General features: G+C 39.2%; 1 protein-coding gene across 4 annotated transcripts in view; it reads left to right on the top strand.

Annotated features, from left to right (window-relative positions):
• LOC149196394 (uncharacterized) overlaps positions 1–24,490 on the top strand; it is a 491,550-nt gene that overhangs the window by 408,483 nt on the left and 58,577 nt on the right. For all 4 annotated transcript variants that reach the window (XM_089405541.1, XM_089405540.1, XM_089405539.1 and 1 more), the window contains one exon: positions 17,986–18,660. In XM_089405541.1, coding sequence (XP_089261667.1) covers positions 17,986–18,660 — 675 coding nt within the window. The remainder of the gene's footprint in view (positions 1–17,985; positions 18,661–24,490) is intronic.

Raw genomic sequence — 24,490 nt, 5'->3', positions numbered from 1 at the left:
CTTTGTCGATAGCATCCTGCGCAGAGCATCATTGCCAAATTGGGACAAGATGTGGGAAACTCTGAAACAAGAAGAGTTGAGGAGAGACCTGCTCAAAGTCAAACTTGATGGGAGCAACAATAGCAGTGGGTCGAAGCCCAAAGTAGAGCAGGACAATAACGTAACCCTTGCATCGAAGGAACAACAGGGGCAACAGAGACTAAAGAAGGATGTCTCCAAGGTGAAGTGTATCAGGTGTGGCAAGATGGGTCACTATGCATCCCAGTGTCCTTTGAAGAAAAAAGATAAGGATGAGAAGCATGATCTCAAGGTTGCAACTGTGAAGATTGACAAGGAGTTCGCCATGACAGCCGAGATACCTCCAGGAGGGGGGTGGGCTGATATAGAGTTGTAGTCAGGAGGACTATAGAATGGGTAGGATCCTTGAGGAGCCCACCTCTTAGATCATCACCTTGCTAGGGGAGCCCATGATCAGGAGTAGCGGGATGGTCGAGTTTCAGTTGGTGCCATGGAGTGTTGATTCGACAGATGCAGTGGCTATAGAGCCAGAGACTGAGCAACGCAAAGTAGAGAGGCAACAGTGCAGAGCTGTAGCAACTCAGTGGCTTCGGAGGAAGAATGGGACTAGCAGCAGTCAGGATGTCAATACCGAGGAGTATCTATTGGATACTCGTCCAGTTTTGGGTGTTTTAAGTTGCTTCTCTTAGCAACTGAGTTGCAGTACGAATGTAGTGTTAGCAGTGGCAGTGCTAGCAACATAGAAAATGCAACATTTGAGAGAGAGTTGCAATGCAGATGCAGTGTTGGGTGGTAGGACCAGCAACAACACAAATGCAGAAGGAGCTGGAGTACAGATGTAGCATTGGTAGCGGCAGTGTCAAAGGTAGGAATACAATAACAGAAACAGCGCAGTGGTTGGTGGACAGTATGTTAGACATCAACAACACAAAGACGATGCTTCAGAGTCAGAGCAATATGCAGAGAGGCAGTGTATTGCTAGAGCACATTCCTCACTAAGAGGGAGTGTTGATTTGGGGTAGCATTGGATGTGCTCTAAGCCTCAAATTTTGCAGGGAGGCTTGGGCACAGGTATTCCAAAGAACCTAGAAAGCGTTTTGGGAAATTCCACCCAGAAGTGATTTTATTAAAATAATTAATATTTTTAATGGGGTTCCTAGGTCTAAACTTAGGAAAATTAAAATATTAATGGGTATTAATCTAATCAAGGGTGAAACTTCTAGAAAAAGCCATGGATCAAGCCAAAATGATCTGAGCCTTTGATTATGTTTTAATCTAGGCCGTTGGTTGTCCAACAGGAAGATATAAGAAGGGGCTTGAGGATCATTTGGAAAACACACAGAGAGATTGAGAAAATTGATTTTTTGAGGTGAAAAGTTATTAGGAGGAAAATCGATTGAGAATATCTTGCAGCAGAGGGGCAGTGAGAATCCGGGAGAAGGAATTTCCAGAGAGTACCAAGTAGAGAGAACATAAAGACGTCCAGAGGAAGGCTGACGCTGGCCTACGCAGTGCAGACACAAAGGCAGTGCAGTAAGTGAGGGGAAGTCGAGTTTCTGCTGAGGGAAGTCGAAGTTCAATTGCTGGAAGCCAAGGTGTGAGTCTGGGAGGCAAGAAAGTCGATTTATTAACCAACAAAGGATCCAGAACAAAGAGGCAGCGTAATACCCATGAGGGTTGGCGCAAAAGCTGCCCAGGGTGACGCAGTTCTGCGCAAAAGCCACACAGAGGGTGACGCAAAGCCTCCAGAGCTGAAGGATTAGTCATTGATTCTCCAGTGACAAGGTGAGATCATTTCACCAGTCTTTTGTTTAGTATTCTCTCTGTATCAGATTACTAGTTCAACATCCTAAGAATTGTACTCAGAATTTTCTCTTGCATAATAAAAAACCCTCAGAGCTGTTGCACCGGTTTTCCCGCATTGGGTTTTTTCGAGGACTATTTTTCCAAAAATAACTGTGTCCTATGTGTGTATTTTTCTTTCTTGCTCAGTGTTTTGTTTCCGCATACATAATAATTAAGTGAAGGCTACAGTTGTATTCATTTCGAAATTTACCGTATAAGACAGTAAATAACTTGCATGATTTAATCAAGTAGGAGAAGTAACATCAGTTTGTTGCAGTAGGGATTCTAGCTTAGTAATTTTCACATAACCCGCAATTGCTGCTCCAAAAGATGTACCACAAACTCCTCTTGCGTGTAGGAAATGGATAGAGCTGATCTAATCTCCTGCAATAAGCTCAAGGGAAACCCTGAATTGGACTCCCAAATTTCCTCACTAGGGAGACACTCGATGTTCTTCGAAATGAAGGTGGAATGTCTGCTCGGAATTGTTGTGCTAAACAACACTTTTCTTCTTGTGCTAAATAGCCCTAAGAGAAGATGGAAGGTGAAATGTAATAGTCAAAAGATAATCAACAAATGAGTCCATCCTCCTTTTATAATTTCTCCCCATGCTTTTAAACTACTTCATTATTATTTTATTGGTGGGGGGCATTTTCGACTAAGTGACTTTTGCCTCCATTCTAAGAAAATAATAATTTGCATGAATCTCTCACAAAATAATACTTGTCACCGTTCTCCAAAATAATATTTGCCCCTTTTAATTAATATTACCAAAATTGAGCAAAATTTCCATGCTCACGAAATTGGGGTATTACACTAGTACAAGAGGGTAATCATGTCAAATGCTTGTTTTGGTGCACTATAGCACATTTGATGGCTAGCTATTTTTGGAGGTGAGGATAGTCAACAAACATTTGGGGAACCCATGTTGGCGACTTGACAGATTTGATTTTTGTTTGATGTATTATGGTATGCATGCATTTTTAGATTTCAGCACTTTGAAGATTTGAATCATTAGGTCCATTTGAAGAGTTTTGGGAAGATTCGCTTACCCCTTTTGATTTTTCATGCATTCGTGGATTCCACAATGTTGGGTACAACCTAAGTTGCATTGAAATGGATATGAGAACAGATACGGAAAATTTTCAAAAAATCTAGATACGATATGGCAAGGAAACGATATATATATATATATGTGTGTGTGTGTGTGTGTTAAAATAAAAATTTCATATTATCATTCATCCTTTAGTCTTTAGAATCTAGATTTTATATTTAAAAATACATAATTGTCATCATCAATTTAGTATAAACATTGTCATCATCATCATCAATGATTATTATAACATTCAAGTTGGCACCTTTGATTAAAATGCCAATAGCCACTCACAATGTAAAGGAATATGAGATTGTTTTCAGAGCAATGTTTTAAAACTCCGACTTCGACTCCGACTCGGCCGAGGGTCGACTCCGACTCCGACTCCGACTCGGTATCGATTCGGCCGGCTCGATTTCAATGACTCGGTCAGTGTAAAAAATACATTAAATATTTGTTTTTTATAAAAACACATAATTTTAAAGATTTTCATTCATGTTTCCAAACACACAGCATTAGAATATAAATAGAAGACAACATATGATCAAAGTAGGCTCATGAATATATCCATTATATCAAAATGGCACCCAGTGCATTGTCTAATACATAGACGATGATGATGTAAAGATCAAAACAAAAACACATAACCAAGGAGGCTATAAATGGCTTCTACAACAAAAGTGTGTGACCAGTACTACTGGGCCCTGGCTACTGCTAGAGTTGCCAACATCATCTGGCTCAGTGTTACTTGGGAGCAGGAGCAAAAGTGGGGAGTGAGAGCGAAAACGGGAGCGGGAGCGACATTTTCAGAAGCTCCTGGTTTGGGAGCGAATCCCAGAGGAGTTCGACAACCAATGTCACTAACATCAAGGTACATAGAGGGATTGGTGCTCTTGATTAAATACGAGTTCCATACCCTAATACATGACCAAATTCGATGGAAACATTGCAATCCTCCAATCTTGAAATCCTGAAAAATTGATAAGTCTGCTGGATTTTGAATGAAATCTAAAATTCTACTTTCTCCATATGAAATCCAATGAGGCCAAAACCACTCTCAAACATCCTGATTCATTTCATGGTAATGTTAAAAATTTAAGTAAAAGGATGAAAATGAAGATTAAAGAGAATGTCACTTTTACTTTAAGAATTTAACATTACCATGAAATTTGAATAGCATATCAATAGTAGAGAGCATTTGAGTGTGTTAAATAGGGTTTGGGAGGGGGAAATGGACTCCAAATAACATTTAACTAATTCATAAAACACATTGGAGTCCAAACCAATCAACAAACACTTCAAAATTTCATTAAAAAAATGTCAAATCGTTGTTTTGATGGGATTACAGGCCACTGGTTATGACTCGGCCGAGTCAATACGGAAACGGCCGAGTTGGCCGAGTCAGCCATGACTCGGCCGAGTCATTCAGTGATTCGGCCGAGTCATGGCTGACTCGGCCTACTGAACCGTTTCCTCCACCAAGTCATATTTCTGGGCAATGAAACGGATTAACTCGGCCGTTTCCGATTCGAATCGGCCGAATTTTAAAACTATGTTTCAGAGTCACATCATACTTTATGAAATTATATATTTCTCTAATGAATTTGACAACACTAATACAAAGGCAACATAGTGAATTTGACTCTGTAAAGCGCTGTTAATTTTAGGTATGTTCTATGCTTAGAGCAATTTATTTCAATTTTCAGAGTTAGCTCAATATCTTTTCCAGATTATCAATCACATTAGCATAATAGTAAATTGCAGATAGAACATAAACATAAATCGCAGAAGACAAGCCAAGGCGAGAGGACACAAGATGTGGTGCTAACCAGGGACAAACCCCAATGTGGAGAAACCCTTGATCAATTCTTCTTATATGTTCTTCAGTAGTTCAACAAAGAGAGAGAGAGGGATAGTACATAAGTCAACACTTTGACTTATCTAAATAAGAGCATAGATCATCTCTAAGAAGATGATACATGAGATGGTTGAGCTCAATTGAAGACATGCTGCTTCCATTGATTCTCCAAGGTGACTCCTTCGCGTATCATTGTGCTGCATCTCGTCATCATGTTGCACCTCACCTTGCTGCACCCATCATACTGTTGCATCTTGCGCTGCACCTTCCTATACTGCATCATCTTGTTGTACCTTATCATCTTGTTGCACTTACCAGTGCTGCCTCATACTGTACCTCACTGCACTGCATCATGTACCATTGTTGTCCTATGTGCCATTGCTGCACCAAGTACCATTGCTGCATCTTGCTGCACCAAGTACCATTGCTGCATCTTGCTGCACCATGTACCATTACTGTCCCAAGTACCATTGTTGCATCTTGCTGCACCATGTACTTGTTGTCCCATATGCCATTGCTGCACCATGCTTGCCACTGTTGCCCCATGTGGCATTGCCATTCCATGTTTGCCATACTACTGTCCTATTGTTAGTCATAGCTGCTCCTATGATTGCTTGCTGTCCCATTTGTGTTTGCAGCACCGTGCTTGTTGTTGTGTGCTTACTGCACCTTACCCAATGCAGCACCATGCTATTGTTGTTGTCCCAACATTGTTGCTGTCCCATTGTTGTATTGTTGTACCATGCCATCATTGTACCTTCCTGAACTTTTCTATTTGCTGCATAGGAATTCTGAGCAGCCTCTAGGTTAGGCCATCACAGTCCTACCTATCTTCACACATTGTCATGCTGCTCCAACTCTGTTTGTTAGAGCACACTGTTGTAGCCTCAATGTTATCCCACAGTCAACCCCATAAGGACTGCGGCTAGCTCTCCACTTATTGACTGCGGCTAGGGATCTTTAGGCCTTCATTGGACAATGTATAGAGTCTTCCTTTAAGCCTCTCCTTGCTGAAACGAATAGCCTCATTTGAGATAGCGTATGACCCTTCCCATGACTGTCTAGGGCACTCTAGAACAGCACCATAGGACTTGTGTTTAGGCCTCTCCATATAGCGTCATACGCTGCCCTTTCTTGCACCCAAGACACCTCAATAGACCTACGGCTAGGGCTTGAACAGACCTGCGGTTAGGACAGATTTAGGACAATATCTAGGGCTTCTTTAGGTCTGCATCTAGGGCTTCTTTAGGACAGCATCTAGGGCTTCTTAAGGCCTCCTCCATAGCTGCGTTAAACTTCTTCCATGACAAAGGTAAGGGCTCCTTTAAGTCAATGTATAGATGCCTTCCATAGCTTCGTTGGCCTGTCTTTTTCGCTACGGCTAGGGCAGTGTCCTTTCCTCCAATGTCTAGGGCTTCCTCTCCTAGATTTTTCTTCCACTAAAACCCAAAGCGAGTGGAGAGAAATCAAGAGAGAAGTGTGTGTAAAATGATTCTCAAGTCATCTCCTTTTATACTAAAATGTTGAGCACATGTGGGTGTTATTTAGTTGTTGGCCGACCCTGACGAATTGTCTTATAACACAAATAAATTCATAACTCCATGAATACTTATTGGAATCGGATGATCTTTAGATCAATCCTACACTTCTCGATGAGAGGGATCCAAGAAAAATATCAGCTGCCATAAATAAGATGATGCACATGGAGTTTGGCCCTAGTTGCCAATTTTAACAATGTTGGACAGTATCGTGGTCTAGACTCTAAAGGAGTCATGACATAGTATTGCCGAATATAATCATTGTAAATAACAACGTCTACACATTATAAATTTGACTATATTCAATAACGTCAACAGGGGATGCTCTAAAATTCATAGAAAGAAGTAAGCTGGATTTATTTATTCACAACCTAAGATCATATGACCAAGAATCAATGTAACGACCCATCTCTAAATACACATATTATATGCTCCAAAAAAAAATAAAGATATTAATAAAATGGAATAAAGATTAAGTATTAGTATTAATAATTAATTAATCTAAAGTTCTAAAAGTTTATGTTAAAAACAAACATAAATAAAGTTTATATTGAAAACAAACAGAAATAAAATAAAAGTATACATGAATATCAAAAGGTCAAAAGACAAACATGATAAAGTACATATCAATGTTATAAAGTCATAAAAAAGATATGTATATGGTTAATAGAGGTGTAATAATATTATAAATAACCATAACACTTTTATGAGGGTAAAACATTATAAAACCTGAATGCTTCATACGAACACCGATAACGGAAGGATGACTCACGCCCTTGAGGAAGTTGTCACCGCGGGAGAAAGCGGTGGAGTCGCTGGTGTACAGGGCGGCCACCGCTAAACCCAGCTATAAAACCGCGGATAATGGGCTGAGAACGAGGCGGGGAAAAGAAGAGAGCAGGAGAAAACCAGAAGCAGAAAATCAGCAGGAGAAAACTAGGAGGAAGAAAATTGACCATTGGAAGAGCTTTAAGCAGTCTGAGGTTCTGGGCACGGGGGACAGTGAGCTTCTGTTGAGAAGCTTTCTGGATTGAGCAGCCAGGCTCTGCTCAGTCTAGCTAGGTGGTATTGGTCTCCCGGAAATTGGATCAAAATAGCCACAACATCATCAACGACATCGGTTCAGTAGCAGTTAAGGTAAGTACAAATTTAAATTCTTTATGCTTCCTGTATTTCAGTTCTGGTTATTGCATATGGTTATTAGTTATTACAATCAAGATGCCACAATTTAAGCAATTAAGTATTGTGAAGTATGATACTAGTAAAGAAATGCTAAGAAATTTAACCTAATGCAAAGAAACTACTTCCATTGGCCAACTTTGTGGGTAACAACTTTCCTTCTTGATTTCATAGACACCTTATGAGTTTCCATTCTAAATTCCAGGTTTCCATCCTTTAGATTTGACAGTGAGCTTCTACAAAAAGAAAAAAAACTTTGTCCCTTTGCTTAAAGGATTGAGCTGGGCTTCAAGCTCGTTAAAAAAAAAATGACATCGCTGTGCCTGAGATTTTATTACGGATTAATCTCAGTGGATTAAATTTACATTTTAAATGAATATATCGAGGTTTTTAAATTTAATTAAATTCGCAGTATATATATTTCATACAACTTTAGGTTGATATTCATCTAACTGTTCGTTTTTAATTTAATTAAATTTACATCGGAGATTAAAAATAAATTAAACAGAAAACTTCATGTCTGAGCCCAGTTTCGAACTGGGGAAACAGCGTGTCTGAGCCCAGATTCGGACGGGAATCTTGAATATTCTGTACAGCATGTCTGAACTCAGGTTCGAACTGGAGACCTTTAGTGTGTGATACTAACGTGATAACCAACTACACAACGGCACATGGACATTCACGGTATATATTTGATCTAAAAACAGGTTAAATTACATATACGGTTGTGGTTCATAACCATTTTCAACCATTCCATCCAAAAAACTCCAGAGAATAGATATAATTTCCCTGTTTAAAGCACTCATTAATAAGAGCTGCATAAATTGCTTCATTAGGGACAAAGCTCTCTCTCGCTATATTTTTTTTTATCAGCTGGTCCGCCTCAAAGATTCTGCCTGCCTTGCATAAATTCTGCAATTAAGGCACTATAAGTATCTACAGTAGGCTGTCAATACTTCTCCAACATTTTGTCATGAAGCTTAGATGCGAGATCACTACTTATTTCAAGCGGAATTCCATCCAGGTCATGAATTCCATCTAAGTTATCTGAATCTGAACTACCTACGGCGTCGTCATCAGTAATCAAGTGTTCCTTCTGTATCTTGTTTTCTTGAACTATACCATTCATAATTAGGTTGGCATCGTTGCCATCCATCAATGATGTGTATGTTGCGTGGTTGGGTTGTAAACCTTTCTCCTTCATTTCACCAATGAACATTTCAGCATCTTCCAGTCTGCCTTCCCCGCAAAGTTCAAAGATCAGTGCACTGTAAGTATATTGTTTTCACTAGCCTAACATTGCAAATTAGTTAAAGTAAATTAATAAGCCCTTGAAATAGTCTAGCATGCATTATACTACATAGCAACAAGGCTATAGGTTATCTAGTATCATATGAGTCATGACATAATGAGGTAGCAAGTTTAGTACAAAAGGCAAATAAAAAATTAAAAATAAAAATTTTAGCATTACATCTGCAAGCCAACAGTCAAATAGACAATATTGCAATTGTCCCCTCTACTATCATAAGGGAAGAGAGCAAGTGTCTCTGTCGTAGCTATGCAACTTCTGTCTGGAAAGCGATCTTATATTACAGCATAAAGAATGATTACATCAGCAAACTGCAAGACCATCAGTTGCCTTGTATAATACTGCAATTAACTCTCCCTCCCAACTTTCGTGAGCAGAGCCAATGCATTCATCTTAGCACCAGTCTGGACAGAGTCTACATCTTTCTATGCACATATATTGTGGTTGTTATCTGTTCTGCCAAACCAATTTTAAATACAGTCAACTGTCCAAGACAAGCATTAGACTAGTCATCATTGCAAGTTGTTGTACACCTCTCCCAAGGGAAAGTGAACCCTTCTAACAGGTTCCTTTTATGTTTCTTAACAGTAATCAAATCTAACTTGATAGGTTCCCTGTTATGTTGTTTGATCATTCATAGTCTCCTAGAATTGCCAGTTTCCAGTTGAAAGGAACAACTAAGAGGGGTGTAATTTGAGAGACCCATACCCAATAGGTTCAAGAAGCAATACAGTTCCCAAAACACCTATTTTACAGTTTCTTCCTTTGGTGTTTCTCTCAGTCTGCAACTTTTGAAGAACCATGCATAAAGTACCCGGGTATTATTAATTCATCTCCTGGAGTACAAGAACACCTCCCCATCCTTCCTTTGGAGGACTTAGTAAATACTAAATACTAAACCATGTCATAGAAGGAATTAATAAGTAAAATATATATGATATTAAGAAAATTACAAAAGTACCCATACATTATTTAGTCACATAGACAGTAGACCTCTTAACTAGTGAAGATAAAAGAATCTACTCAATCATTCGCATCAGATAATTTGTCTACCACGACTGGAAATAATAAACATGATTTCTTTGTTGGATTCTCATTTTTACCATCGTTGTCAACATACTCAGGGTTATTTAATAAAATAAATATGTATGACCACCTTTAAATGTAATAGTCAGATTGAGGTATGACAGGTATGTTACCGATGTACATTGTAACGAAACATTTAACATTTTCATTTTGTGGATGTTATTTAGTAAATAAACTATAGATGTTTACCTTAGGAGCTAACGACCCTACACTACTACATTATTCATGTTAGGATAGAATACCCTGCATTAGGACAAGGAGGTCGCGAGACCACCCTCCTTGACGTCAGTACCAGTAAGATCCGCCTAGCGGATAAAAATAGCAAAACTATACCCGTTTATGAATGTGAAGTGCAAAAGAAAATTATATGTTAAAATTCGATTGCCTACCTCAAAATTTTCATAAAATGTTATGATGTGTTCAGGAACCATTACAATGGTAAGGACGTATGAGCGAGGATGACGTGATCAGGCAGCATCACCACCATTAATGCCGTCACCGTTGCCATCATCATCCCCATCACCATCGTCACCACCAAGTCCATTATCAGCATCAATCGCCCCAGCGCTAGAGTTGACTGTAATAATGAACTCTTTGGAAGAGAGACATTAAAAGAATCAACTAAGGCTAAAACCAAAGAGGAATTTCAGCATGTAGCCACTAGTTCAGCGAAACTAAAGAATTTCGAGCCCAGAAGGTCGAAAGAAGACATTTCTAGGGAGCTTCAGAAAATTAGACTCCCAGAATTCTCAGGAGGTCGAGCAGGTGAACGCGCTGAAGCATGGTTAGAAGGAATGAACAGATGCTTTAGGTTAAGAGAATATTCTTCTTCGGAAAAAACAAAAATTGCCGTGTTTCAATTAAAGGAAAGTGCCTTGATTTGGTGGGGAAATCTGGAGAAGCAGCTGCACCTTACATCGGATAATGTCCCTTGGGAACTATTTGAGGAAAGGTTCCGCGCAAAGTATTTACCTCCATACTTTCAACAACAACAAGTCAGAGCCTTTCATACCTTAATTCAGGGAAATAAAACGGTAGAAGAGTACGAGATAAGGTTTATGGAGCTTGTAAAATACATTCACTACTTAGATTCGGATGAACGTCAAGCTGAACGCTTCATATTTGGGTTAAATCCTCGCATCAAAGCCTTGGTAAGCATGTGGAAACCATCATCAGTAGCCGAGGCAGTCGAATGTGGTCGTTATGCAGAAGAACACCTTGGAATCAAAAAAGATATGGGGCCAGCAGGGCCTTTCCAATCAGGATTGCCAGGAAAGACTCCCTGAAACTTCTTCTTCGGAGGTAGCTCGAGGCCACCTTACGGTAACAGGTTTACCCCAAGAAATATGGGGACAAGAGCTCCCATGGCAGTAAACACTATAGCCGCGGAATCATCAAACACCAGTCCATGGACATCTCGAGGGACTGCCAGTAGAGGAAGAAATTCGAGAGGAATCAACATGAGAGGACGAAGCTCGTTCTCTAGAAATTCACATCCTGATTCAAGGGGATCAACACATCTTAATTGTTGGGGATGTGGGGGACCGCATTTTCAACGTGACTGCCCAGAAGCTTCGTCGAATATATTGCATAGGGTTGGAAAGGAACCGATGTCAAACAATCGAGGTAATCATAAAATTCACGCAGTAGTCAGCAACGACCAGGCAACACATCAATCCACTGTAGTGGAATCTTCAGGTATTATCAATAGTATAAAACTCAAGATCTTATTTGATATTGGTGCCACAGATAGTTTCATTTTGTCATATGCATTAAACAAATGTGGGTTGGCAGCTCGTAGACAAAATGATTTCCATCAAGTGGAAATGGCCTCAGGAGAATTCCAAACCGTGGGCCTGAGTGTGGATCAATGCAAAATTGATCTAGGGGTCTATACGACTGAACTAAAAGTTTATGTCACAGCCTTAGGAACATATGATCTTATCATAGGTATGGATTGGCTAGAAGCTCACCAAGCTTGGGTAGACTGTTATGGGAAAAGAATTCTAGGCATAAATGATGAATGGGAAGTAATCCAAATTCAAGGAATCATGAGTGAAGTATCTTTACGCTACATTTCAGCCATGCAGATGAAGCGTTGTTTAAGGAAAGGTTGTCAGGCTTACATAATTCAAGAAGTAAGCGAAGGGAAAGGACCATCCTTAGGACAATATCCGGTGTTAGCCAAATTACCGGATGTATTTCCAAAAGAACTACCTGGATTACCCCCGGTAAGAGAGCTGGATCTCACTATTGAATTAAAACCAGGTACCCAACCGATCTCTAAAACGCCTTATAGAATGACAGCTCAAGAACTTCAGGAATTGCAAATTCAACTAAAGGAACTACTGAATATAGGGCATATTCGGCCCAGTACATCACCTTGGGGCGCTCCTGTAATTTTTGTGAAGAAGAAAGATGGATCTTTAAGATTATGCATAGATTATCGAGACTTGAATCAAGCTACAGTAAAGAATCAATACCCTATGCCTCGAATCAATGATCTTTTCGATCAAATGAAAGGAGTTGTTGTCTTTTCAAAAATTGATCTTTGATCAAGCTATCATCAGCTAAGGATTTCTGAAAAATGATATTTCTAAGGTTGCATTCCGGGCACGTTTTGGACATTATGAATTTACTGTGGTACCATTTGGGTTAACAAATGCGCCAGCCATATTCATGAATCTTATGAACAGTATTTTCCGTAAATATCTTGATCAATTTGTTCAAGTCTTTTTGGATGATATTCTCATCTACTCCAAGAATAAGAAAGAGCATGAAGACCATTTGCGGATAGTATTATCCTGTCTTAGAGAACGCTAGTTGTATGGAAAACTATCCAAGTGTTCATTCTTTCAGGAAAAGATTCATTATTTGGGACACATCATATCACGTGAAGGAATTTCAGTAGACCGTGAGAAGGTAAAAGCGATCATGGATTGGCCAATACCGAAAAATGCACATGAGATTCGAAGCTTTATGGGTTTAGCCGGTTATTACCGAAGATTTGTGGAAGGGTTCTCCAAAATCGCAAAGCCAATTACAACCCTTCAGCGTAAAGGTGTTAAGTATGAATGGACCAAGGAATGTAATAAAGCATTCTCTGAACTCAAAAGACTACTCACCAGTGCACCGATACTAAGAGTCCCAGATATGGACAAAGATTTTACAGTATGTACTGATGCATCCAAACAAGGGTTGGGTGCAGTGTTGATGCATGATAGAGGAGTGATAGCATATGTTTCCAGAAAGTTAAAACCTCATGAAGAACTCTATGCTACTCACGATTTAGAATTGGCCGCTGTAGTGTTGGCTTTAAAGATTTGGAGACACTACCTAGTGGGACGAAGTTTTACACTTAAAAGCGACCATCAAAGTCTACAATATTTGTTCACCCAAAGAGACTTAAATGCCAGACAAAGGCGATGGAGTGAATTTCTAAGTGAATATGACTTTGGGATATCATACATTAAGGGAAAAGAAAATGTAGTAGCAGATGCTTTAAGCAGGAGACCTCGGATATTTTCTCTCATACCCATTAAAGTAGACTTAAGACAACGAGTACTGGATCATCTTATAAAATACAGCTGGTATTTAAAGGTGAGAGCAAGTCTTGAGGGTAACAGGGCAAAAGAATCTAAATTTGAGGGATATGAACTAGAAAACGATGGAATCTTACGATTCCATGGAAGGATGTATATTCCTGATGATAAAGATCTTCGAGATACCATCCTTGGGGAAGCCCACAGAGCAGTATATTGTGCTCATCCTGGAGTAGGGAAAATGTATGCGGATACCAAGAAACTCTTCTTTTGGGCAGGCATGAAGCGTGATATCACTCAATTTGTTGCAAAATGTTTGGAATGTCAGCAAGTAAAGGCAGATCATTGTCACCCAGCGAGCCTCTTACAACCCCACGACATTCCTATGTTTAAATGGGAGACAATTTCTATGGATTTTATCACTGGACTACCTCTTACTTCTCAGAGACACAATGCCATTTTGGTAATGGTGGATAAATTAACAAAAAGCACCCATTTCATTCCCGTAAGAGATACTTACAATGTTGCTGACAGAGCTCGAGTATTCATAAATGAAATTATCAGATTTCATGGAGTACAAAGATTATATCCGATAGAGATTCGTGATTCACTTCTAGATTTTGGACTTGCATGCAAACAGCCTTAGGTACTCAGCTAAATTTAAGCACTGCTTACCATCCTGAGACTGATGAGAAAACTGAAAGAGTAAATCAAGTACTTGAAGACATGTTGCGAATGTATGTGGTGGATCAGCAATCGCACTGGGAAAAGTACTTACCCTTAGACGAATTTGCGTATAACAACAGTTACCACAGTTCGATTGGAATGCCTCCATTTGAAGCTTTATATGGCAGACCTTGCAGAACACCGTTAAGTTGGGACAGGTTAGAAGATCGAGTGATAATAGGACCAGAATTAATCCATGAAATGGAAGCGCAGGTAAGACAAATTAGACAACGATTAAAGGAAGCACAGGATAGAAAAAAGAGTTATGCTGATGCTCACAGAATTGATAGGAGGTATGAAGTAGGGGATCAGGTTTTCATCTGCATCAAACCAAATAAAAGTACTATTCGATTCAGAAAAGGGACAAAGTTGTCACCCCGATTTATTGGACCATTTAAAGTCGTGGAAAGAGTTGGACCTGTTGCCTATCGTCTTGCCCTGCCACCTCACCTGCATCGAATTCATAATGTATTTCATGTTTCTGTATTAAGGCATTATATAGTTGATCTATCTCATAACCTTCAATGGAAGGAATTGCAGATATCGGACGAGAGAGTCGTAACGGTTGAACCGTTATGTATACTGGAACGTAGGCTTCGACAGCTAAGGAACCGCCTGGTGGACCAAGTTAAGGTCCAATGGGACAAGTATAGCCCTGGATCGGCAACTTGGGAAAATACAAAGGACATATGTCAAAGATACCCTAATCTATGTCAATTTTGAAGAACTTTAAACTATGTTTAGTATATATTTACTTCACTGCAATCAGAGACTCAGAAACATTTTGAATGATTATAGATAAACGTGAAATTTTGTGACATAATATATGTTTAACTTCTGCTGGTACATGGATACCAAAACAATCTATGTGATTCATTTTACTAAATTGTAGTTGTCAAGGTAAAGTTAAAGACAGTTAAATAATTTTACTTCTGGTAGAAATTAAGATATTATAAATCTGTTTCATTTATACATGTCAACATGAACAATGGAATAGAAGTCAGGAAGTGAATACATTCTAAGATGAAAGTCAAAAGACATGTATGGAATATGACAAAATATGTTATACTGTAATGTCATAGGTGAATAATACATGAGTTATTTTGAATATGCTGATGCACATTTTATAAATGCATGGGTAAGTGTATGATTGCAGATAATAAACAGTTACCGGGATGACCACGTGATGACAGAACCTCAGAACAATTAAAGCTCAAAGTGATTCTATGATAGGGTATTAGCCCTAATTCTACTAGGAGGGGTGGAGGTGTTACCCACCGTTTATCCTCCGAACCCTGGAGTCATGGGAGGACTGTGCGGACCACGCTCCCCTAGACGTGTGATGATGACTGTCGGATGCCTACTGGGAATCAGGTCGGTGTAGCCGACGCTGTCACCTTAGAGTTTATGAATGGTTAGGTCAGTAAAACTGACGCCATGGCATACTCCAGTAGAGGACGGATAGGATGGGAGTAGAAGAGATTAGGAAGGATAGGATGGTTTTAGAATAGCTTGGGAACCTGGATAGGGAAAGGCATGTCCATTAAAACCTCAAACCTAAAACTCTAACTTCAGGACGAAGTTTTCTGAAGGGGGAGTGTATGTAATGACCCATCTCTAATATATGCTCCAAAAAAAAAAAAAAGATATTAATAAAATGGAATAAAGATTAAGTATTAGTATTAATAATTAATTAATCTAAAGTTCTAAAAGTTTATATTAAAAACAAACACAAATAAAGTTTATATTAAAAACAAACAGAAATAAAATAAAAGTATACATGAATATCAAAAGGTCAAAAGACAAACATGATAAAGTACATATCAATGTTATAAAGTCATAAAAAAGATACGTATATGGTTAATAGAGGTGTAATAATATTATAAATAACCATAACACTTTTATGAGGGTAAAACATTATAAAACCTGAATGCTTCATATGAACACCGGCAACGAAAGGATGACTCACGCCCTTGAGGAAGCTGTCACCGCGTGAGAAAGCGGTGGAGTCGCTGGTGTACAGGGCGGCCACCGCTAAACCCAGCTATAAAACCGCAGATAATGGGTTGAGAACAGGGCGGGGAAAAGAAGAGAGCAGGAGAAAACCAGAAGCAGAAAATCAGCAGGAGAAAACCAGGAGGAAGAAATTTGACCATTGGAAGAGCTTTAAGCAGTCTGAGGTTCTGGGCATGGGGGACAGTGAGCTTCTGTTGAGATGCTTTCTGGATTGAGCAGTCAGGCTCTGCTCAGTCTGGCTAGGTGGTATTGGTCTCCCGGAAATTGGATCAAAATAGCCACAACATCATCAACGACACCAGTTCAGTAGCAGTTAAGGTAAGTACAAATTTAATTTCTTTATGCTTCCTGTATTTCAGTCCTGGTTATTGCATATGGTTATTAGTTATTACAATCAAGATGCCACAATTTAAGCAATTAAGTATTGTGAAGTATGATACTAGTAAAGAAATGCTAAGAAATTTAATCTAATGCAAAGAAACTACTTCCACTGGCCAACTTTGTGGGTAACAACTTTCCTTCTTGATTTCATAGATACCTTATGAGTTTCCATTCTAAATTCCAGGTTTCCATCCTTTAGATTTGGCATTGTTGAAAACTTATTGGCAAATACCTCTATCATGTCATGAATCCTTTTTCAAGATAAATGTTCACTTTCAAATGAGTTGTAATCAGTGGATATAAGGTCTGCAAACAAATCAGCTGTGTTTACATGCTCTGGACAAACAAACCTGGAATATATTCTTGCAAGAAAGTGCCTAGAACATTGGCAACTTGGAAACTTGGAAATATATCCATATTTCCTGGAAATGTATCCAAATTTTCTGGAAACGTGTTCAAATTTTCTTGAAACTCCTTTGAAACATTTCCGTTCCGAGGTTGGCCGTTTCCAAAAAAGTGAAACGCGGTGGGAATGTTTCCATGCCGTTTCATACGCTTTTCTGTATCTAAAACGTCGAATCACATTCTAGGAGTTGGGGGCAGCGTTTCCGGTAACTTAGGGCACAACTCTATTTGGTTTCTAAGCACCGTGATGTTTATTGTGAACAATAATATTGTCCATGATAATATTTTGATTAAGGCTTTTTCATTCTCTTTGAATAAAAATAATGCATGGAGTGGGATCGTGATTTAAGCCCTAAAGAAATAAAGTCATTTCCATATCTTGTTAAGAAAGATCAGAAATATTAGATATAATGAGGAGCATGTTATATATTTATCAAGGCATATTTTTGGGTTGATATTTGTGCTAAAATAGAAGAGAAGATTGTTATTTTAATGATTGTCTATGAGAACCCTTCAAGTTCTTTCTTAATTGAAATAAAGATGAGATATGATGTTTATGCATACTTGGTGAATTATGTTAAAAGAAAATATGCACATGTTAAAAAGATAAATTGCAGTCTTGCTGTCCATACTATAAGACACATTTATATTATATTTCAGAAAAAGGTGATGAGTTTGTTGAGGCATCTATTAGGAGATTTCTTAATCCAAAATAGCTTTATTTTAAGGAGTTGGTATAATCCTCAGTGTGGTTGAGGCAATGCCTTTCAGGATTCCAAATGAACAATTCCCATATTATATATGATGCTGCAAATAGATTGGTTGATGGAAAAATTAAGTATATGGGCATCATCATATAGTAGGAATGAGTAATGTATTGCACTTTTTTTTATCTTCATGATAAATAGATCTATTGAAATTTTAACTTCTTGTGGGTATGGGCTTCCATACTTCATGTATTCTTACTTTAGCCTCCATTGTTTCTCCAGGAAAAGATGCTAGGAATGGAAAAGGGAGAAGGCCATGGTTGTTCCTTTGGGCATGCTTTATATCTTGTTGCTGGATTATTAGATGCACTTAGACCACATATTTTTGATATGTACAACAGTAGTCCTTTTCAGCATGATGCAATGTACTCAGGCTTAATGGAAATAGAGCCATGTAGATTCGAGGAACCTAGAAAGGATGTGTATGAAAGCCCAACTTTTTGCAGAGGGAGCCTTCTAGTGATAATGGATATCTACTTTGAATTTCTGAATAATCTAGATGCGGTTAATTTGGCACAATACCTGAAGGTTGTTTTGAGATTGATTGATTTCTTGTGCCATTGCGTTGCTGCTGGTAAGCATTGTTTACATATTGTCAACAGACATCAGAAATTGATACAGACAGCAGCACAAAAGTTTCCCAAAATCAAGAAGTTAGGATTTCTTCTTTCCCTTATAGAAAATCATGATTTATCAGTGCATACTGCAAGAACTGATGCTGATGAGCTGCTGAAAGGACAATCCTATGTTGAGGACATTCAAGTTGGACCGCCTATGTTACCGGTTGATGTTGTCCTGAAGGTTCAGAACCAACTGCAGCATTTCCTTTCACTGCAAACGGACAGCTCAGATGACTATTCATTGACAACTGAAGAATATCCACAAAGGAATTTAAAGGTACAGTACAAATAATATCTGTCTTGGCAAATATTGGTTCTGCTCAATAGTTGTGATGTCCATGAATTTATTTTCTGCTTGAGTCATTTTTGAAGTAAATGCTTCTGTTTTTCCAAACTACATACACAGATATGTACTTTCTTCATTATGGGAAGGCAATTCTAATTACACTTCCTTGGTGTTGCATAGGATGCTTTTATGTATCAGGTCTATTGACCAGTTTTAATCATCTATTGGCATTGGTACAATATCCATATTTCTTCACTATCTTTTTGGACACGGCAAAAATATTCCTAGGGCTTAAACAAGCTTTTTGGATCATTTAGACATGAGTTCAAAACAAATTCTGGAAAGCAATGCACATTCAAAGATTTAATATACAGTGGCTAATTAGGTTCGTAGTAACCCAAGATTCAAGAGCAGAAAAGCAAGGGGAGAGGGGAAGGAATTCTGGTATAGCTGGCATATCTTTGCAATTATCAGGGCACAGCAGAGGCAGGAATGGCAACATAAAAGATAAAAAAATATGGAAATAATTGTTTTAATAGATCTGAAAATCATAGAAGTTATCCCTACAGTTCTGAAACACCAAAATTCATGAACATCAAATTAGATTAGTGGACATGTATAACAATGAGTGAATAATTGCTTTTATCATTAAGAAGATGTACTTTGTAATTAGTGAGGAGTGTAACCCAGTAACCAGTGACAGCTTTTCGGTTTACACCTCTCTGATAGGAAATAGGAATAATGTAACTATAATGAAAGAGAACATTAGAGCATTCTAACAGCTTTGAATTTGTACGCTTGGCAGACTGATGCAGGAGCATTTCTTCTAGTCATCAAGACCTAGGAGGTCTTACCACATTTACTAAAGGGAGTGGGTTCCCTTAATTTAATTTAATGTAATTTGATTTTCCAATTGTAATAGGGATTGATTAGAGAAATAAGGGATTATTTCCTCATTGACAATTGGTTGCCTTTCACTTGCAAACCGCCAACAAATATACAGTGGCTACATAGGTTCATAGTAACCCAAGAATCAAGGGCAGAAGAGCAAGGGGAGAGGGGACGGAATTCTGGTATAGCTGTTTGCAATTTTCAGGGCACCGCAGAGGCAGGAATGGCAACATAAAAGATAAAAAATATGGAAATAATTGTTTTAATAGATCTGAAAATCATAGAAGTTATCCCTACAGTTCTGAAACACCAAAATTCATGAACATCAAATTAGATTAGTGGGCATGTTTCACAATGAGTGAATAATTGCTTTTATCATTAATAAGATGTGCTTTGTAATTAGTGAGTGTAACCCAGTAACCAGTGACAGTTTTTAGGTTTGCATCTGTTTGATAGGAAACAGGAATAATGTAATTATAATGAAAGAGAACATCAAAGCATTCTAACAGCTTTGAATTTGTATGCTTGGAAGACTGATGCAGGAGCATTTCTTCTAGTCATCAAGACCTAGGAGGTCTTACCACATTTACTAAAGGGAGTGTTTTCCCTTAATTTAATTTAATGTAATTTGATTTTCCAATTGTAATAGGGATTGATTAGAGAAATAAGGGATTATTTCCTCATTGACAATTGGTGGCCTTTCACTTGCAAACCGCCAACAAATATACAGTGGCTACATAGGTTTGTAGTAACCCAAGATTCAAGGGCAGAAGAGCAAGGGGAGAGGGGACGGAATTCTGGTATAGCTGGCATATCTTTGCAATTTTCAGGGCATAGCAGAGGCAGGAATGGCAACATAAAAGATTAAAAAATATGGAAATAATTGTTTTAATACCTCTGAAAATAGGCCCCAAGAGTTAGCGCAATCGGTCAAATCAAGTGCCTCGCCAATGGGAGGTCACAGGGTCAAATCCCGAAAGCTCTTGTGGTTAGGTCAGTAAATAGGCCGAGGGGTGTTGATGCCCTTCGGGTGGTGTCCACTCAGTGTTTAAAACCCTGGACGTAGCGGCTACCCACTGACCCGGGTATCTGTGAACCAGTAAGTGAAAAAAAAAAATACCTCTGAAAATCATAGAAGTTATCCCTACAGTTCTGAGACACCAAAATACATGAACATCAAATTAGATTAGTGGGCATGTATCACAATCAGTGAATAATTGCTTTTGTCATTAACAAGATGTGCTTTGTAATTAGTCAGTGTAACCCTGTAATCGGTGACAGTTTTTCGGTTTGCACCTGTCTGATAGGAAATAGGAATAATGTAATTATAATGAAAGAGAACATCAGAGCATTCTAACAGCTTTGAATTTGTATGCTTGGCAGACTGATGCAGGAGCATTTCTTCTAGTCATCAAGACCTAGGAGGTCTTACCACATTTACTAACGGGAGTGGGTTCCCTTAATTTAATTTAATGTAATTTGATTTTCCAATTGTAACAGGGATTGATTAGAGAAATAAGGGATTATTTCCTCATTGACAATTGGTTGCCTTTCACTTGCAAACCGCCAACAAATATTGATCTCCTCTAGCAAAATAATCTGGAGACTAATTGTCTCCCTCCGCAGCTCGATCTCTCCCTCTCCAAGCAACTTGCACTCCTCCATGCTATTTGCACTGCCTCTGGGAAATGCGCATTGTTGCTCCTAGAAATCCGTACAGCCACAGGGAATGCCTCCCTACAAGTCGTTCTGCCTCCTGTAGCTGCTAGACCCACATGCTCTGCCTTCGGGATAAAGATCCAGCAACTATAAACTGAAACATAGTCTCTCCGCCACTCACATTATCAAACTAGATACACACACTAGCTGATTTTGCCTCCTTTGCAGATGAATTCAACCTCCCTTTCCCGTCACTCTGACACTAGAAAAATACTAGGAAAATCTCCTCCGGAATCCTCCTCCCAAATCTTTGTTGAGCCCCTGCTTTTGATGCTTCCATAGCTTCAACTGTGCCCTTGTTGAACACTGCAATTAGGTAAGTTGAACTACTCAAGTGATCCCCAATGTCTTCTCCAAATTGTTCGACTTGCTCTTATAACCTTTGGTTGGAGCAATGGACACGATCACATCTCAACCGATGGCTAAGATCATTTGGACTCCATCAATCAACTTTTCCAGAAGTCTCTAGAGCAAAATTGAACTCCCCAACTAATTCACTTTAATTAACTAGTTTTCCTAAGCCAGACTTAGGAAATATTTAGTTATTGGCTAATTAATTTAATTGAGGTGTTTCCAAGTCTTTTCTCGCAAAGCCTTTCCTGGGTTTCGGAGATGTCGTGTTCCTTAGCCTCTTAGACATCATAGAGACTAGTACACTTATCTGTTGCTACCCGAAATAAAAAGTAGCACTCCCTCTTAGTGAGGAAGGTGTTCTCCACAACTCCCATTTGTTCCCTGAAGTAGATAAACTTTGCCCTACCCAAGGCCTTTGTGAGTATATGTTAAGTTATGGTATGTTCTATGCTTATAACAGTTTACTTCTTTTTTTTATTTAGCAATCACATGTACATAAAGTGAAGTGCAGATAGAACATTAAACGATTGACAGAAAACAAACCAAGACAAGAGACACAAGATGTGGCAGCTAACCAGGGACAAACCCCACAATGTGTGGGGAAACCCTTTGATCAAATATTCTTTTATCTTCAATAATTCAGCAGAGAGAAATAGTACAATAAATCTGATTTATATCAGCAGTAGAAAACCCTAGATCAGCAGCATCGGCATTAGCGGCTTCATCATCAAACTAGGGCAGACGATATCTCACAAACCGACCGTCGGATCGGCTTGATTCCACCACCAAAAGTTGCAGATTTCAGAGGAGGTTCAGATGAACCTACAGTGTAGTTCAAATGAGGAGATCTTCTAGTCAATGCAGGTCAAACTTCACTTCTGCAGTTGCAGCTTCAGTTTCAGCAGCTTCCTTCAAACTAGGGCATTCGATATCTTGCAAATCGTCCGTCGGATTGACTTGATTCCACCACTAAAAGTTGTGGCTTTTAGAGGAGGTTCAGATGAACCTACAACGCAGTTCAGATGAGGAGATCTTCTAGTCCATGCAGGTCAAACTTTACTTCTGCTATTGTTGCTTCAATTTCAGCAGCTTCCATCTTCACATGTGTGAGGGAGAGACCCTTTTCTGCGCAGTAGAGAAGAGACGCTTTTCTGCACAGTACAGAGAGAGGGATGTGATGAGATGAGTGAGTCAAAATGAGGAAAAGTCCTATATTTATACACAACGTTGGTGTTTTAATAGATGCAATTGTTGGGCTTCTAAGCCTACATGAGTTATAGGTCGGCTTGATAATAATTCTATAATCAAAATAAATTCATATCTCCATGAATACTTATTGGAATCGGATGATCTTTATATCAATCCTACACCTCTCGATGAGAGGAACCTAATGAACATATTATTAGCCATGAATAAGATGACCCACATGAAGTTTTGCCCTACTTGCCAATTTTAACACTCCCTCTCAACTAGGGAGAACTTCATCTGCAATCTGTCTATCGGTCATTACTATTCATCCATCAAATGAATTGCTCTATTCTACCTGTTCTACTTTGTCTTGTTCTGCCCTGTACTAATCTGTATTGTTCTGCTTTGTTCTACTCTGCTCTTGCATTGTTCTGTTCTGCTCTGCTTTTGTTCGAATTATGAAGAAGAAGAAATGATCGAGGATGTATTATACTGACTCAAAGTCAGTCTCAAAGTATGTACCATTGGTCCTAGACCAGTCTCAACCAACCCGAATTCAGCGTCATAGTGAGTACAACTCCACTGGTCCCAGACTAGTATCACCCTCAATTGACTCAAAGTCAGTCTCAGAGTGCGTACCACTGGTCCCAGACTAGTCTCAACCGACCCGAAGTCAGCTTCATAGTAAGTACCACTCCTACCACTGGTCCCAGACCAATATCACAGTCTCAGAGAGTGTACCACTAGTCCCAGACCAGTCTTAACCGACCCGAAGTCAGCATCATAGTATGTACCACTCTCATTGGTCCTAGACCAGTACTTCACTAACACGAAGTCGGTCTCAGAGTATGTACCACTGGTCCCAGAGCAGTTTCAATCGACCCGAATTCAGTGTCATAGAATGGTACAACTCCTACCACTGGTCATAGACCAGTATCATTGATCCCAGATCAATGGAGGTCATCCTAGCGTAGGGAGTACGCTAAATATAACGATGCGTCCATCGGTACTATGGCCCCTAACTTCATTTCCCTGCTCATTGATCAGATGAGAGGTACTTCCCATGAGTCCCGACTGCATGGGTAGGATGCCTCGACCGGAGAACTAATCAATCCTGACCTCACAGGAGAACAAATCAATCCTGATGCAATCACCATGGAAAACACATCAATCCAGGCCGCCACGGAGAACACATCAATCCAGGCCTCACAGGAGAACACATCAATCTTGCTACAGTCGCCATGGAGAACACATCAATCTAGGCCTCACAAGAGAACTAATCATCCTGCTACACAGGAGAGCGAATCATCATGTTCCACAAGAAGCGAATCATCTTGTCCCACAAGAGAGCGAATCATCTTGTTCCAGTGCGCACTACCAGGGGAGGGTGAGTCACCCTGTGGTCGTATGTTGCTCCAGTAAGAACCGCAAGCCCTCAGAGCTCCCAGAGCTCAATGCATTCAACATGCAGGACCCTTGTACAAGGGTTTCTTGATTACTCCAAGTCGTTTGGGAAAATCACAGATTAGATCTTTCCTCGGGGCTTTGACAAGGTGTATCAACCTGTACATCATCTTAATGCGATGGAGCCTCCTTGCTTATCGACTTACCATATCCCAGATGATGTCTATCTACTGGAGCAATCGAAGAATACGAGATTCCTCAATAA

The sequence above is a fragment of the Pinus tabuliformis genome, chromosome 2_2 (assembly GCF_031772625.1).
Source record: "Pinus tabuliformis cultivar Carrire ecotype Pingquan chromosome 2_2, CPIR1, whole genome shotgun sequence".
In the NCBI taxonomy this organism is placed as follows: Eukaryota; Viridiplantae; Streptophyta; class Pinopsida; order Pinales; family Pinaceae; genus Pinus; species Pinus tabuliformis.
The sequence above is the reverse complement of the archived record's forward strand: the minus strand, read 5'-3'. Positions and strand labels throughout refer to the sequence as shown.